At 49.0% G+C, this 13,795-nt stretch overlaps 1 protein-coding gene and 1 long non-coding RNA gene across 2 annotated transcripts; one reads left to right on the top strand and one right to left on the bottom strand.

Annotated features, from left to right (window-relative positions):
- Positions 1-8,664: 8,664 nt before the first annotated feature.
- On the bottom strand, positions 8,665-11,709 carry LOC100828153 (dof zinc finger protein 1). The gene is made up of 2 exons (XM_003580295.4): positions 11,353-11,709; positions 8,665-10,479 (listed from the first exon to the last, which is right to left on the bottom strand). The coding sequence occupies exons 1-2, from the start codon at positions 11,374-11,376 to the stop codon at positions 9,364-9,366; spliced, it is 1,140 nt and encodes a 379-aa protein (XP_003580343.1). The 5' UTR covers positions 11,377-11,709; the 3' UTR covers positions 8,665-9,363.
- LOC104585403 lies at positions 10,455-12,173 on the top strand. Its single transcript, XR_733206.3, has 2 exons — positions 10,455-11,482; positions 11,709-12,173. It is a non-coding gene; the product is annotated as an uncharacterized LOC104585403 (long non-coding RNA).
- The last annotated feature ends 1,622 nt before the right edge of the window (positions 12,174-13,795 follow it).

Raw genomic sequence — 13,795 nt, forward strand, 5'->3', positions numbered from 1 at the left:
TGGAGCTTTCTTTTCTAATCCCCACAATGTGAAGTAGGGTGATGGAGTTGCATGTGTTCTTTGAAGTGTCAATTGATACGTGTCACAGGCATTCTTTGAAGTGTTCTTTTCATCCCTGCAACTTCTTTGGAGCGCGGAAGCACCCTTGAAATAATAATGTTTAATGTGTGGCAACATCAGAATCAAGGGTACATCTAACCCTGTGTTTCATCTAACGTGTCTGAAGAGCTTGATCACTTGACATGTCTGTTTGGTCTGTCATTTTTGTTCTTCAGGTCTGGTGAAGGTACTTTATGTTTCGACGAACTTTTGCAGTGCCATTACTGATTTAGCCATACACAGCAAAAGAAAGCAAACCCAGCGCTTGCCACTGCAGATGACTTGGTCCGTGGAAGTCATAACGAGCAGACAGGAAGTATAGAACTGAAGCCCTCCAACAGGCAGTTGGCGACTACACATGCCCTTCATTCCAGGGCAAATGTTTTGTGTCACGGAATGTAATCCATGTCGGCAGCCATAACAATCAGCATCGTTTGGCGGGGCCTGCATAGCTTCGAGATGAAGAAAAGTGGCGACGCAAGGAGACAAGCACTCGGTCGATAGCCGAGAACAGTGACAGTTCTAGCGGCACCGTCCATCTGATCTTGATCCTGGGTTACTGTTTTGGCATTCAACACCACCTAGAGTTGTTCCATTCTGGTGTATCAGACAATCAGACTCAGCTGCGAAGCAACCTTTCGGCAAATTTTGTCCGCCTCCACAAAGGTACGGCCGGTTCATAACCACCGCGATCGTCAAACTCTAGTGGCCAGAGAATTTTGGTACAGTGACCTGCATGCTATCGAGTTAGTTAAACACGGTAGGAAAGCATCCATCTTGGAAGTCAATGGCTTAGTTGACCAGTAACGACAATTCCACGCGAGAATTTCACCATGACGCGAGCGTCGTGGTCTCCGTGTCAGCAAGTGCAGCATTGATCCGTTGCGGCGCCGACCCAGGTGAATGGGGCGGCAAATTTGTGGCCTGGGTCCTCCCAGAGATCCTCGGCCAGTGACATGAGCATAACGATCCACAGATAGATACGGTACGCATGCAGAAGATCAAGAAAAGCGAGTTGAAAATATTGCCCCCCAAGATTTTCGCGGGAGAATTCATCGGATCGGCACATGTCTGCTGTAGTGCCTGCTACTGCTGTAGCCTCTAGATGGCCCATGATTCGGTTCGGGATTCGTCTCGCATGGTCCTTTCGGGTGAGCTTTCGAACAGCCGACTGCCGACCCCGCACAGGCAGCCATCAGCTTCGGCAGTGTTAGTCGTACCAAAGTCAACCTCCGGGGATATTCGGATCGGCAAGCAGTGAGATAGAACTTCCCATCACAGCCCAGCCAACATGCATTGTACCCTTGTAAATTGGTTCCCGTTCCTGATAAAGAAAGCAAGTGCCTTTCTCCACGGTATACTTGGAGCTGTAATACTGTCCCTGCAACTGGAATTACTCGTTCAGATCTTTCTGGCGGAGACAGAAATCCTGGACAACGAGGGGAATAGTTGCACTTCAAACGCTCCAAGAGAATGTTACTATTGAGTCCCTGCAAGAAGAGTTCCATGTTGTTTCGGACAGCGTGAGCTAGCAGCAGATTGCACGAAGCAGGAGAATAATTGTGTTGAAGTATAAGTGGATTGCCCTAATCTTTTTCATCAGATCGGTCTTTTGGTTGCGTTGACGCATGAAACTTTTCATGGTATCAGAGCCAAAAGGATTCGAGTTCCAGAGGAAAGCTCTCCAAACTGAAGCCACTGAAACTAGAGCATTTTCTGCTCTGAACCGCACGCACTTTCGCTGCGACTATTCCTCCTAGAGCGTTTCGTTGTTGTTGCTCGCAGTCACAGGCGAGCATTGATGAGACCGATCGCCAATGGGCACATCAAATCGTAACAATCGTACTACTACTTCATTTAATTTGACTAGCTGACAATGCCAGGAACATTCTTCCCTTTGATCTTACTCCATGGGAAATAAATTCTGCTGCTGCCCCGACCTAGCTATAGCTAGTCTATGGTTGTAGTTGTTGTGCAAATTGATGGTTCGTCATAGTATACTGTACAGTATTGATCAGCAACAGTCCGCATAGGCCATGTAGCTACTGCTCTATAACATAGCCGCATGCCAAAAATGCATCTGGTCGTACTGATGTTAATTAGCTGCCCCCAAGCGATGGATCTCATTGACAGATAGGTTTGGTTTGGGGAGTTCTTTTCGGCTGGGTGTGGAGTTGTGGACGTCTGCTGCTGGTGTTGCCATGTGGCCGGAGAACACATCCGGATGGCGCTCTTCCGGCGTAGTGCCGTAGTGCTTGGCGCGCTTCCGGCTGCTATAGGCTCGCTCGCAAACAAAGGAAAAGAGAGGCACCTACAGCCGCAGCAGCAGGGCGCATGTGGCATGCCGCACCACATCCATGCTAGCCAGTGTCTGTTCTCCAAAGGGTCTACGGGAGGAGTACTCCGGCTTAAGCTTCTTCTCTGACACGACCTGTGCCTCGTCTTCTCTTTTTGTAATTCTTCGGGCCTATTTTGTGGAGTACTGTAGTAGCCAAAGCGTCGTACTACTCCGTATAGACACACACGCTGACATGCGTCCGGCCACGTACGTCTGCCGAGTCGTCACTCGCGACTCGTCACCGTCGATTAAATCGGTGCAATCGGGAAAGGAAATACGGGATCGACGGGGGAGGAAATTGCACAAAACACTCGCTATTGTGAAGTTTGTTGCGCAAAACACCCACTATTCATACTTTTTGCGCAAAACATCTACTATTTGTCTAATCCGTTGCACATAAGTCATAATCCCAGTTTCAGCGTGATAAACACGTTTCTGACAGGTGGGGCCCACCCGTCAGTGCCAACGTCGCGTCTCGACCTTGCCAGCGTGAATTGGGTCGGGCCCAAGAGTACCTTGGGACGATGAGGCGTGGTGCGGGCGCGTCGGGCGGACGGCATGGCACGACGCGGGCAAGCATGCGTCGCGGCGCAGGCGCGCGGACGGCGCGGCGGTGTGGCATGGCGCGGCTCAGGCACGCGGGGGGCACCGCATGACACGGCTCAGGGGCGCGGCTTAGGCACACGGGCAGACGGGCGGCTTGCGGCACGGCACGACGCGGCTTAGGTGTGGGCGGCGTGGCAGGGAGTGGCTCACACGTGGGCGAATGGGCGGCGTCATCGATTACGTCGTCCGCGCCCAGCTCTGTCATCGCCGCCTACGGCTCTTTGGGAATTCGGCGGCGGCGGTCCTTTGTCTTCGTGGCAGCATCAGTGCCGGCGGCCACCCTGTACTCGGCGAGGTGAAACAAGCTCCAGCTCTGGCCGTCAAGAGGAGCCGTCGTCCCGGACGCTGGTGGAGGCGCGCACCTCGTCCGTCCGCATCATGGGAGCGTCCAGCGTGACCGCGCTACCCGTCCGCCCGCATTGAACTGCACTGCAGCGCCGCGCCCGCGCCGCCCCGAAGTCCTCTTCGGCCCGACCTAATCCTCGCTGGCAAGGCCGAGATGCCACGTTGGCATTGACAGGTGGGCCCACCGGTCAGAAACGTGTTTATCGCACTGAAACTAGGATTAGGACTTATGTGCAACGGATTAGATGAATAGTAGTTGTTTTGCGCAAAAGGTACGAATAATAGGTGTTTTGTGCAAGAAGACTCACGGTAATTTGTTTCTGCGATTTCCTCTGGAGAGCTACAGCTGCGTCCTCTACTTCTGACGTGGAAAAGAGGACGCAGGTGTACACGTGGCTACCTTGGACTAGCACGTAGGCAGCCATAGCTACAGTGCCACCCGGCCGACCGGCCTCCCTCTGCTGCTCAATCCCCATCGCGCCGACCGGTGGTTGACGCATTTCTTTGTAAGGCGTGGTCACGCACGCGCCCCCAAACGGCTAACTTTAGACATCACACCAGCAGAAATTATACGTGCCAATGATATATACGACGTGGTTCACGTACGTGTCGCCCCTGCGTGCGTGGAACTTTACCGTACGTATCTATCGATCCATCAGTACGCGGAGTTATGTTGATGTATGCAAAGCTGAGAACTGTGAATATATATTGCACGGAACAGCCGGTCGATGATCGAATCCAAGTGGGTTAAGTGTTGCATTATCTATGTGTGTGCGTTTGACTTCTGTTTCATGGTTTCGTTTCTTGCATTCTACGTACGCGGTTTTCACCCCGGCCGTAATCTGTTGTTGACTTATGGAGCGACAGGGATGGTTCCTGCTACCTGATCTTGTTGTGTTTCATCTTTTTTCAAAGGACGGGGCCGGCGTGGATCTTCGTAAGGTTGGCCCGTGCGCGCAATCAACCCTGCGTAATGTTATAGTTTGGCCGTCAATTAGGTGGTGCGAAATGAAGGCGGGTAGTACTGCAGTAATAGTAGAAATGAAGGCTCATTATTTCTTTCCTGCATGCACGATCATTTTCTCCGATCCGTGTTCTCTCTGAGACTCTGATGTATGCTAGCTACATCCATTTGTCAAGTTGACTACAGTACTGATATATTATGCATGTATGCCATCTTGGCATGTATAGTCACTTCAGTGGATAACAATGCGTGTGGAGAACTAAACTCTTACCGCCGCCCCTCTGACCTCCTTTTAGCTCATTGTCACTCTTGCTGCCGGTTTCCACATGTCCGCACTAGACGGATGTTAGGTCTTTTGGTGCGGGTGACCGCTGGGCATCTCTCTATGTGAAACTACTAGGTTTTGCACCGCGTGCCCTGTGCACGATACGCATCTATGCGGCCTTTGGTCTCGACTTCAGCATCCTCTTCTGTTGTCGAGGCCTCGTGCCAACATGCCACTCTTCCCGACGCAAAGGTTACTCCCTGCGCTCGACGGTCCTATCAGGCAGAAGTAAGCCAAGGATGCCAGCATGAGGCAACAAGGACGCCCGCATGAGACACCAAGGAGCGCCCTCCATCGATACCAATAGCTGAGTGTCTACCAAGGTCACACATGGCAGAGTCTGGAGCCTCCACTAACACCGAGGAGCTTAGGCAGCCAGGCTGCCAATCGAGTCTCTCCACCTTGGAGGAAAGCGACTTGAGGCGACACCGACATCGACCAAAGGGATCGATAAAATTCACGAACTTGCAATCCTCTTTCGAGAAGGATAAAAGAAACCCTTTTCCGGACAAGTTCAAACTACCAGCGAAAGGGCCCTTTTGACAAATAAATCAACCCATTGCAGGTCTTGGATGTTTCCGGGGGCAGCCCGACAGAGATGTGATTTTACAACCTTCAGTATGTGGAACTCCATTGATTAATTCTTGGAAACGCTTTCAAGGAAACTTCAAGCAACCGCCGCAGTCACACAAGTTTGTATGTTGTGAAGCCAAAGCATGGAGAATTGCTACGTGGCTTCGACCATCGCTTCACCAAGATGCGGAGCCAAGTCTCCAATGATTCGGCAATAACAGTAATCAACGCATGCATGTAAGGCCTCCTCCGAGGAGAGGTGAACCGGGCCTTCGTGGGCAAAAATCGGCCAAGGAGCACCGAAGAACCATCCATGCATATTCTTTGTTGGATATATCTATAGTAGTGGTACGTGGCACGTGTCCGCTTCACGAAGGTGTTTTTTGAGTGTTATTCTTTTTATCAAGTCCAATATTGTTTAGATGTCATTACTGTTTGTAAGCATGTTGTTGCACTAGCGGTGGTGTGGGTTTATCCATTGTGGCATCCCGTGCTATTTTGTAAGTAAGCGGATCTCTCCATAGCATGTCGCTTACAAAAACACGAAACCTCTTTGCATACGATGGTTTAAGTCTGATTTGGATACGTACGACACTATCTGTGAGCCATAGATGAAATTTTTTATCTAATCCATGCTTTGTCATACACAGAGCACTTTGAATAAAAAAAAGTTGTATGTGCTTGCATCGCATGGTACAGACTACAAAGACTGTAGGAGGATAACCTCAGCATTATCCAAAAACTATGTCACCTTGGAATGAACTCAAAGGTGGTGCATGCTAATTAATCAACATTAGTTGTGTAATTAGCTTCATGTTCTTCACTATAATATCAACCTATCCTTGGATACACATCTCCCTGCATAGACTAATGCGAGTAGTGTACAACAGGAACACGCTAGCAGACTATGTTGCCAGATTTGTGCAGATAACTATTAGTGGGCGGGGCAAGGTGGTGACACTTTGATCTAAAAAAAGAAGTTGTGGCGATACTCTCATTAGTATTGCCGTGGTGAAAAGTGCGTGGGTACATTTGCATTTAAATAGCATCCCTGCTACCGGAAAGATATCATGGTACTCTTACAACTTTACACCTCAAGAACATTTCCCCAATGTGCAAAGCTAGCCAACCATTTCAAGAACCCTGCACTCTTCACTCTAGAAAGTACGTGCAAGCAGACGTAACCTAAATATATGGATATGTGCATGCATCGATCATGGGACCGATGAAAGCAGTACCACTCGTGAAAGGGCATTCCGAAAGAGAAGTGAGATGAAAAATCAAGGAAAGCACTTGCTGCTACTCTCTTTGTTTCATAATTCTTGTCGAAATATTACATGTATCTAGACGTTTTTTAGAAATAGATACATCTATTTTTGGGCAAATTTGAGACAAAAATTATGGAACGCACTACATCATGGTAGATAACCGGACGCGTTCCAAAGTGCGTCAATTTAGCTTTAAAGTGCATCAAATTTATATTCGTGGCATTTTAAAAGTGTTGAATATACTCGTGTTGGCAAAAGTATTTGACGCATTTTTATTGACAAAATCTGCGGTTGAAGTGCTAAAAGTGTGGTTAAAAAACAAAATTAACTATATTTGAGCAAAATGCGGCTAACATAGTGCGAGCAAACGTCTGGCGTGAGCCGTGAGGCAGCGACGGAGGGAGTAGTATACACTTGCATATGCTCTCCTAGCAGGCTAGCAGCTTCACCTCCCTCCCATAAATGAATAGGTGCAAAGAGCTGCAAGTTTTAGGTAGCGGTTGCTATAAAGCAGTTTGAAAGACCAGGCCCTGGACATCCCCAACCAAATCCATGCAAATGCAGCATAGGTGAAGAGATTTATACACGCTGAAAGGAAGCCATTGCACCACCATTAATGGCATGCAGAAGCTAGGCGCTCTATGCAAGTAATAATAACCTACCATGGCACTAACAATCCTTCAAATGGCAAGAATGGAGCTAGCGAGGCAAGGACAGCAAGCAGACAAAGCAGAAGACGTAGCACGAAAGTGGAGAAGAAAACAAGCTTGAGTTGGATGGGGAAATGAGAAGGGCTTACAGATCATCAATCAAGCGACATGCATGAGAAATGGACTTGGACCCAACTCCAGTACTAGTTTAGAAATATGAGAACTTTTCTCATACAGGGTACTGTATGAAGCAATGATTTGAATCACTGGAACAACAGCATGCATGCATGCATATTTATAATCCTCCCCCCACACCCACATATCCTTAGGCTGATACTACTATTATCAAGGAGATAACAACAATACACTAGTACTCTTCTACACAGAGGTATGACACTACAATAAGGTTACTGGGTGATTGCAGTCCATGGGTAGTTTGTTTAATTAATAGAGTGGCCAATGCATCAGCAACGCGATCAAGAAATATTCCTTCCATGCCCACATCCCTAGGGGAATGTTTTTGGGCCCCTTTCAAGACTTCTCCGGTCTCCAAGATAAGGCTGCCATCATGCATGTGAAGAGTTTGTGTGCCATTGCATTATAAAATGGAGGGATTATACACTGTCTACAGGCCATGCATGTACATACAAGGAAACGGTGCAGAATGGTTGGAAGAGCAGAATCATTAGGGTGATAACTTTCCGGTGTGGGCAGGTGAACTGGCCTAATGAACGCCTAACTAGAAACAAAAACAAATGAGTAAAAAGTTGCATTCTTACCCACTTGACATGAAAGAAAGAGGAGGGGGCAGAGAGATCAGAGATGCGAGGCGCATGATATGGTGGGATAGAGAGGGCATAGCAGTGTGTACCTTTTGATTTACAAAAATTATATTGAAAGGTGGTACAAATGGCCTGCTCAAGGACCTACAGATGGCCAAACATATGATATAATAATACCATGTGAGGAGAGAGAAGTAAAGTTTCTTTTAGAGAGTGGGGTGTTTGTCATACGTACATATTCCCTTGCTCCCATGCCCTTCACTTCTTCTAGCTCTTCTGATCTTCTCCTCTCTCCCTCCCTCGCTAGTGCTTTTCATGGCTGGAAGATTCTTGGTTTCAGGGCGATGGTGAGACATGACATCTCAGAGCTAGCCTGCTATACAAGAAAAAGAGAGGGCAGAGAGAGGTGACAGATAAAAAGACATTCTTATGAAAGTAGACAAACGAGCGGCAAGATATCTATACATCAGTTCAACTATAAATGACAATCCCCTCAGGGGGTCTTTGCCTTAAAATATCATACCATATATTTCCTCCGTCTCATAATTCTTGTCACTGTTTTATTTCAAATTTGTATTAAAACATCGACAAGAATTACGGACTGAGTGAGTAATATCAATGAACTATACATACTACATGCGCTAAATGTATACCTTGTTCTGAAAAACAGTACATGAGTCTATGCATAGCAACCGAGAAAATCATCGGGAAAAATAAGATGGTACTAAGCTTGTAACTCTTTAGATAAAATAATATGGTTACAGATTACAAACTTGGACCATTAATCACCTCACGTAAAGCTAGGTACAAATTACTTGGAAGTCGCGCATATATAAGATCTGCATCTACACACACAAAGCTGAAACCACTGCATGCATTGTCGTTGTTACCAAACGAACTGTAGCTCAGTGTCCTCTCTCCCCACTGCTACAAGTCTCCTAAAGTTGGCCCTGCAAAACCAAATAAACCACGCCACATGACCCATGTACTAGGTATGTACCGGGGCCAAACTCCAAGCCTGCCTAAAAAGAAGCTTCACGAAGGAGGCTCCAGTACTACTACGCTGACGCAGCTAGCTAGCATATGCATGCGGCATGGCACAGAGATCAAGAGATTAATTGTGTGTACTCTGATGTGTTTGTTGTTAGAGCTAGTCCCCCAAGTCTACGGATCACCAAACACAACACACAGCAAGAGGAAGGAGGAAGGAGAAGAAAAACACCAGAGAGGAAGAGAGATCAAACACCATGTAGTAACAATGATCACCACCAATGCCGGCCACCATGGATCTTATATTAGACCTATGTGCCTAGCTCCTATCTCCAGTCGCTTAATTAGATTGCATGAGCCATGCATGCATGCATGCTTGGACGCGCGCCACCGTGCATGCACCGCCGGCCATGCACATATATATTACCAGGAAGTGCCACCGCCGATCATGCCGTTCCAGAACCCCGGCGCCGTGTCGTGCCCAGCGTGGCTGCCCGTGCCGCCATCGCCTTGCTCCTTCCCAGCTTGCTCGTACTGATGTCGGCCGCCGTTCTCCACACCGGCGCCAGAGCCTGCGCCGCTGGCATCCGTCGGCTTCAAGTCCTCGAACGGGAACAGCATCCTGCCCGCTCTGTCCTGCGGCATCCCTTGCATCCCCACGGTACCGCCGTGATGCGCGTCCAGCGAGAAGCCGAGCAAGCTCTGCGACGACTGCGACTGCGCCGGGCCGGGCGCCGCGCGGAACTCGCCCAGCGAGAACCCCTGCACGGCCGCGGCGCCGTACTCCCCGGGCGCGGCCGGCGGCATCTGCATCGGCACGTGCAGCGACGGCATGTAGCACCCTGTGCTCCGGAGCAGCTCCATGGCCGACAGCGGGCCCGCGCCGGGGCCATGCCGGCCGTTGTTGCCGCTCGCCATCGCGCCGCCTATGCTGCTGCTCTCCAGGCTCGGGAACGCCATGTACTGATCCGCTGCCTGCTGCTGCATCCCGCCGTGGAGTCCGTGGTGCGGGAACGAGAGGTTCAGGTCGTGCTGCGCGCCGCCGCCCTCGTGATGATGAGCCAGCTTCGGGTTCTTGGACGCCATGGACGTCGAGCTCGCCATGATTGATGTCGAGGCGGAGACTCCGGAGGCCGCGTTGGCGGAGGAAGAAGAGGAGGAGCGCTTGTTCTTGCGGGAGCCGCCGCCGACGGGGACGTTGCGGAGGGAGCCGCCCTCGGTCCAGTAGCGGCGGCAAGTCTTGCAGAAGTAGCGCGGCTGCTGGAGGCTGTAGTTGTTGTAGTAGCAGAACTTGGTGTTTGTGGAGTTGCACCGCGGGCAGTTGAGCGCCTTCTCCTTCTGCGGCCGCGCCTTCCGTTCACTGCTGCCAACCCCCGCAACAACCGCGCCTGCAACCAAGCCCATGGCACCGCCGCCAGCCCCCGGTGCCGGAGAAGACGACGGCGGCGGTGGAATTAGATTCGGGTTCGACCCTTGGACCTGCTGCTGGTTCGTCGTCCCCATCAGCATCTCCTCCATTGGCTTCAGCAGCCCTAGCCCCTGAGGACACACATACACACACCATGGTGCAGCACAACTTGGTTAATCCGACTAGCAAGCGCAGACGATCGGTCAACAGACGTACACACGCCAAGCTTAACAGCTAGAGCAACCGAGCAAGCAGCAAGAACGAACAAGAGAGAACAAAAACAACATGTGGGCGCGTGTGCAACAAATGGGGGCGTGGTGTGGGGTGTGTTAAGAATCTCTACGGTGCAACAAAGAACCAAGCAAAAGGATACAAAGGACCGGCGATTAAGAGGAAGGAGAAAAGGCAATTAAAGCAGGAGGAAAGGAAAAGGTAAAGATGAAAGAGAAACACACACCACCACCACCACCACCGCACAAAACACAACTTTGCTCGTTTGCTGTTGTAGGGTTGTGTACTACTTCTGCTGCTGCTGCTTGCTGCCACACATCACCAGGACATGGCTACTCTTTTGATGCAAGGAGAGAGAGAAGAAAAGCTGATTGAGAAAAGAAGGCGAGGGGATAAAAAGGATGATAGAGAGGAAAGGGGGATTAGAAAGAAGGGAAAAGAAAGGTGATGGTCTGTGTGTTTGCTGCTTTCATGGATCAAAAGGGGACGGCAGCAGGGGGATTAAAGCTCACAGAGGCCTCACCTTAAAGCCTATGGAGGAGAGGGCCGTGCTGATTATGATGCAGATGCATAGATCTACACAACATATAAAGGAAGAACAAGCCCCAAGAGGAAACCAAAGAGAGATCATGGTCACATGATCAAAGAAGTCGTGCACCCAGAACCAAGGCACGAAGAGAGGAACATGGACAGCTAGCAGCAAGATCAAGGAGAACAAAATCCAAATTCCGACAAGTGTGCTGCAGAAAACTGATCTTTGCAAAGAGATTTACCTGGTGCCAGTGGGCTGCATCCATGCAAGGACGACTCCAATTTGCTTCCCAACAATTCTTGCTCGATCCAGATGTCTAAATACGAGGAGAAGGGCGGCCGGAAGAAGAAGAGGAGCTCCTGCTACTTCAGGTAGATTTCTTGAGCCAGGGGGAGAGGGGAAGAACGCTCGCCCCAGCGGTTGGCCAGTGAGTGGAATTGTGTACCTCAGCTAGCTCTGGCCTGCCTCTCTCTTCCCACATACGTTTTGCTCAAATAGCTAAGCTAGTAGTGGAGCTTTTTTTTTTTAATATTTCGGTATGCCTCTATGCTAAGGGGGGCTTGTCTTGTAATTGTTGTTGTGAAATTAAATCTGCAGGAGAACTGCTCGTCCTTCACACGCATGAGACCGGAGGCTACGAGTGGTCAACCGGCCGGGATTCCTTACGGAGGCGAAGGGGAGGAAGCCCAGGGAATGGCGGTTTGTGGGGCCTCGAAACGTGCTTAGGACGGCGCGGCACGTGCCGGACACGGCGTTTCTTAATCCCCCGGGCGTCACTGTTTGGTGCAACCTTTCGCGTTTCTTTTCCTTTTTCTTTTTCTTTTCTCGTTATATATGCGACATGGCACCTGCCTGTTTGTTTCAAGTGTACAGTAATTTTCTTTTGGACGCCGAAGCACCAACAATTGAACTACCAAAGTCATGTTCCGTAAACAAAAATATATCTAGGTCATTGTATCGCCAAATTGAGCTAGGAGATTTATATATGGCTTCAAGGTGTGTTTGTGTAAAGTTCACAAAATACCATTACAAAGGAAATGGATGAGCATATATGTGTCAGAAGATTTGCATTGTCAAAAATATCGAGGGGTACAAAAAATACATATGCAACATAAGTTTTTGTCTTTGATTTAAATTTTTCGCACAACGAGCATCCCTCACATTACGATGCCCTTTCCCAATAACTGCCCGGACGTCCCATCTTTTTATTTGGCCTATCTAGTTTGCTAACGACACCTACAATGATAGAGAAGATCGTCTTCTCATATATATATGTGCTCCACGTCATTTAAAAACAAAATGGAGCATCTTAAAAAATAGGTTATTTAATAGCGTCATATCTTGCAATTAATACACAGGCAAGTAAAATCAGTTTTAAAAATGAGGCGAAAACATGGATCTACTACAATGGGAAAAAACTATGTTGTTTTCTCAAAAAAAAAACATCTCTTAGTCAAGAGAAAACATGTACATTTTTTCTCTATTTCACATAAGGTTTTATCCTACGTGGGATTGTTAAGAAAAACCAAAAGGCTAAGATCACCTCATTGTCCATGTCCTACGATCTCGTTGACTTTTTACGACTCAATTTTTGTATGTCATGTTTTTTTATCTAGAGTTTATTATTCGAAAAATGCTCACGTTTACATTTATGTGACCGATCAAATAAGCTAATGACCGAATTTCCTACCGATTGATATTTAAATTTTGGTACCCACCAAAAATTCGAGAATTTTGGAAACTATTTTGGATTTCGGTGTTTGAAGTTACACCAAAAAAATTGGCCAATTATTTCCCCAGCTGTAGCAGAACTACTATTTTGCGTTGGGCTGGAACTGTAGTCAGATCGACATCTTTTACCGAAAGGCGAAAATGTTGAGGCCCACCCAAATTACCGCAATTAAAAACCTTGCCTTCCTACCACTTTCTAAAACCAAACCTTGGCAGGGTTCATATTCGGTGTATGGTTTCACGGTACGTATGGGTGTCGCCTCTTTGCACGGTGGTCCGTGGATCCGAAACAGCTTACCCTCAAATTAATCCGGTTCCTAACTAATCAGATGGCTGAATCCAAACAACGTGCTACACGTAGTCACGTACACATTCAAACTTCTAGCTGAATCCACCGCAGGCTGGCGGATCGGTCATGATGCATGGCACAGGAGATCGACGACAGTCAGATGATCGGCATGTCCCAATTAAGAGTTACATACAAGCTACTCCAGCTTGCTCACCAATGATGGCCACGCTCAGCTCGCGCGCCGCGTTTGTGCGCCTGTAGCACACAGCTGAACAGGCGTGGATGGCAAGTGAGGAGTCACGGCTCAGGCACAGTAGCAGCTGCCTGCCGGTTAGTAGCTAGTGGAGTCCCTGACCCACCGCGTTCCATACGCTCGCTGCCACGACGCCGGCGCTGAAATATGTAAAAACCGAACAAAACCCAGTGAGCTTAATTAGCAAGCTAGGGCCCTCCCGCGCCGACAAGGGCAGGCACGCCGCGCTGCTGCCCGGCCCCGCCCGGCCGGCACCCTCGATCTCTAGCTTCAGTGCGCCGGCCGGCCGGGTGCAAATTTTTGGTTTTTGGACGCCCCGCGCGCCGCGCTCGTTTCGGATGAACGGCTGCCATGCATACATGGTGATTGATGAGTACTATGGCATTATGGTGTCGCTGGCTCGCCGGCCGT

Source organism: Brachypodium distachyon, chromosome 5 (genome assembly GCF_000005505.3).
Source record: "Brachypodium distachyon strain Bd21 chromosome 5, Brachypodium_distachyon_v3.0, whole genome shotgun sequence".
Lineage (NCBI taxonomy): Eukaryota > Viridiplantae > Streptophyta > Magnoliopsida > Poales > Poaceae > Brachypodium > Brachypodium distachyon.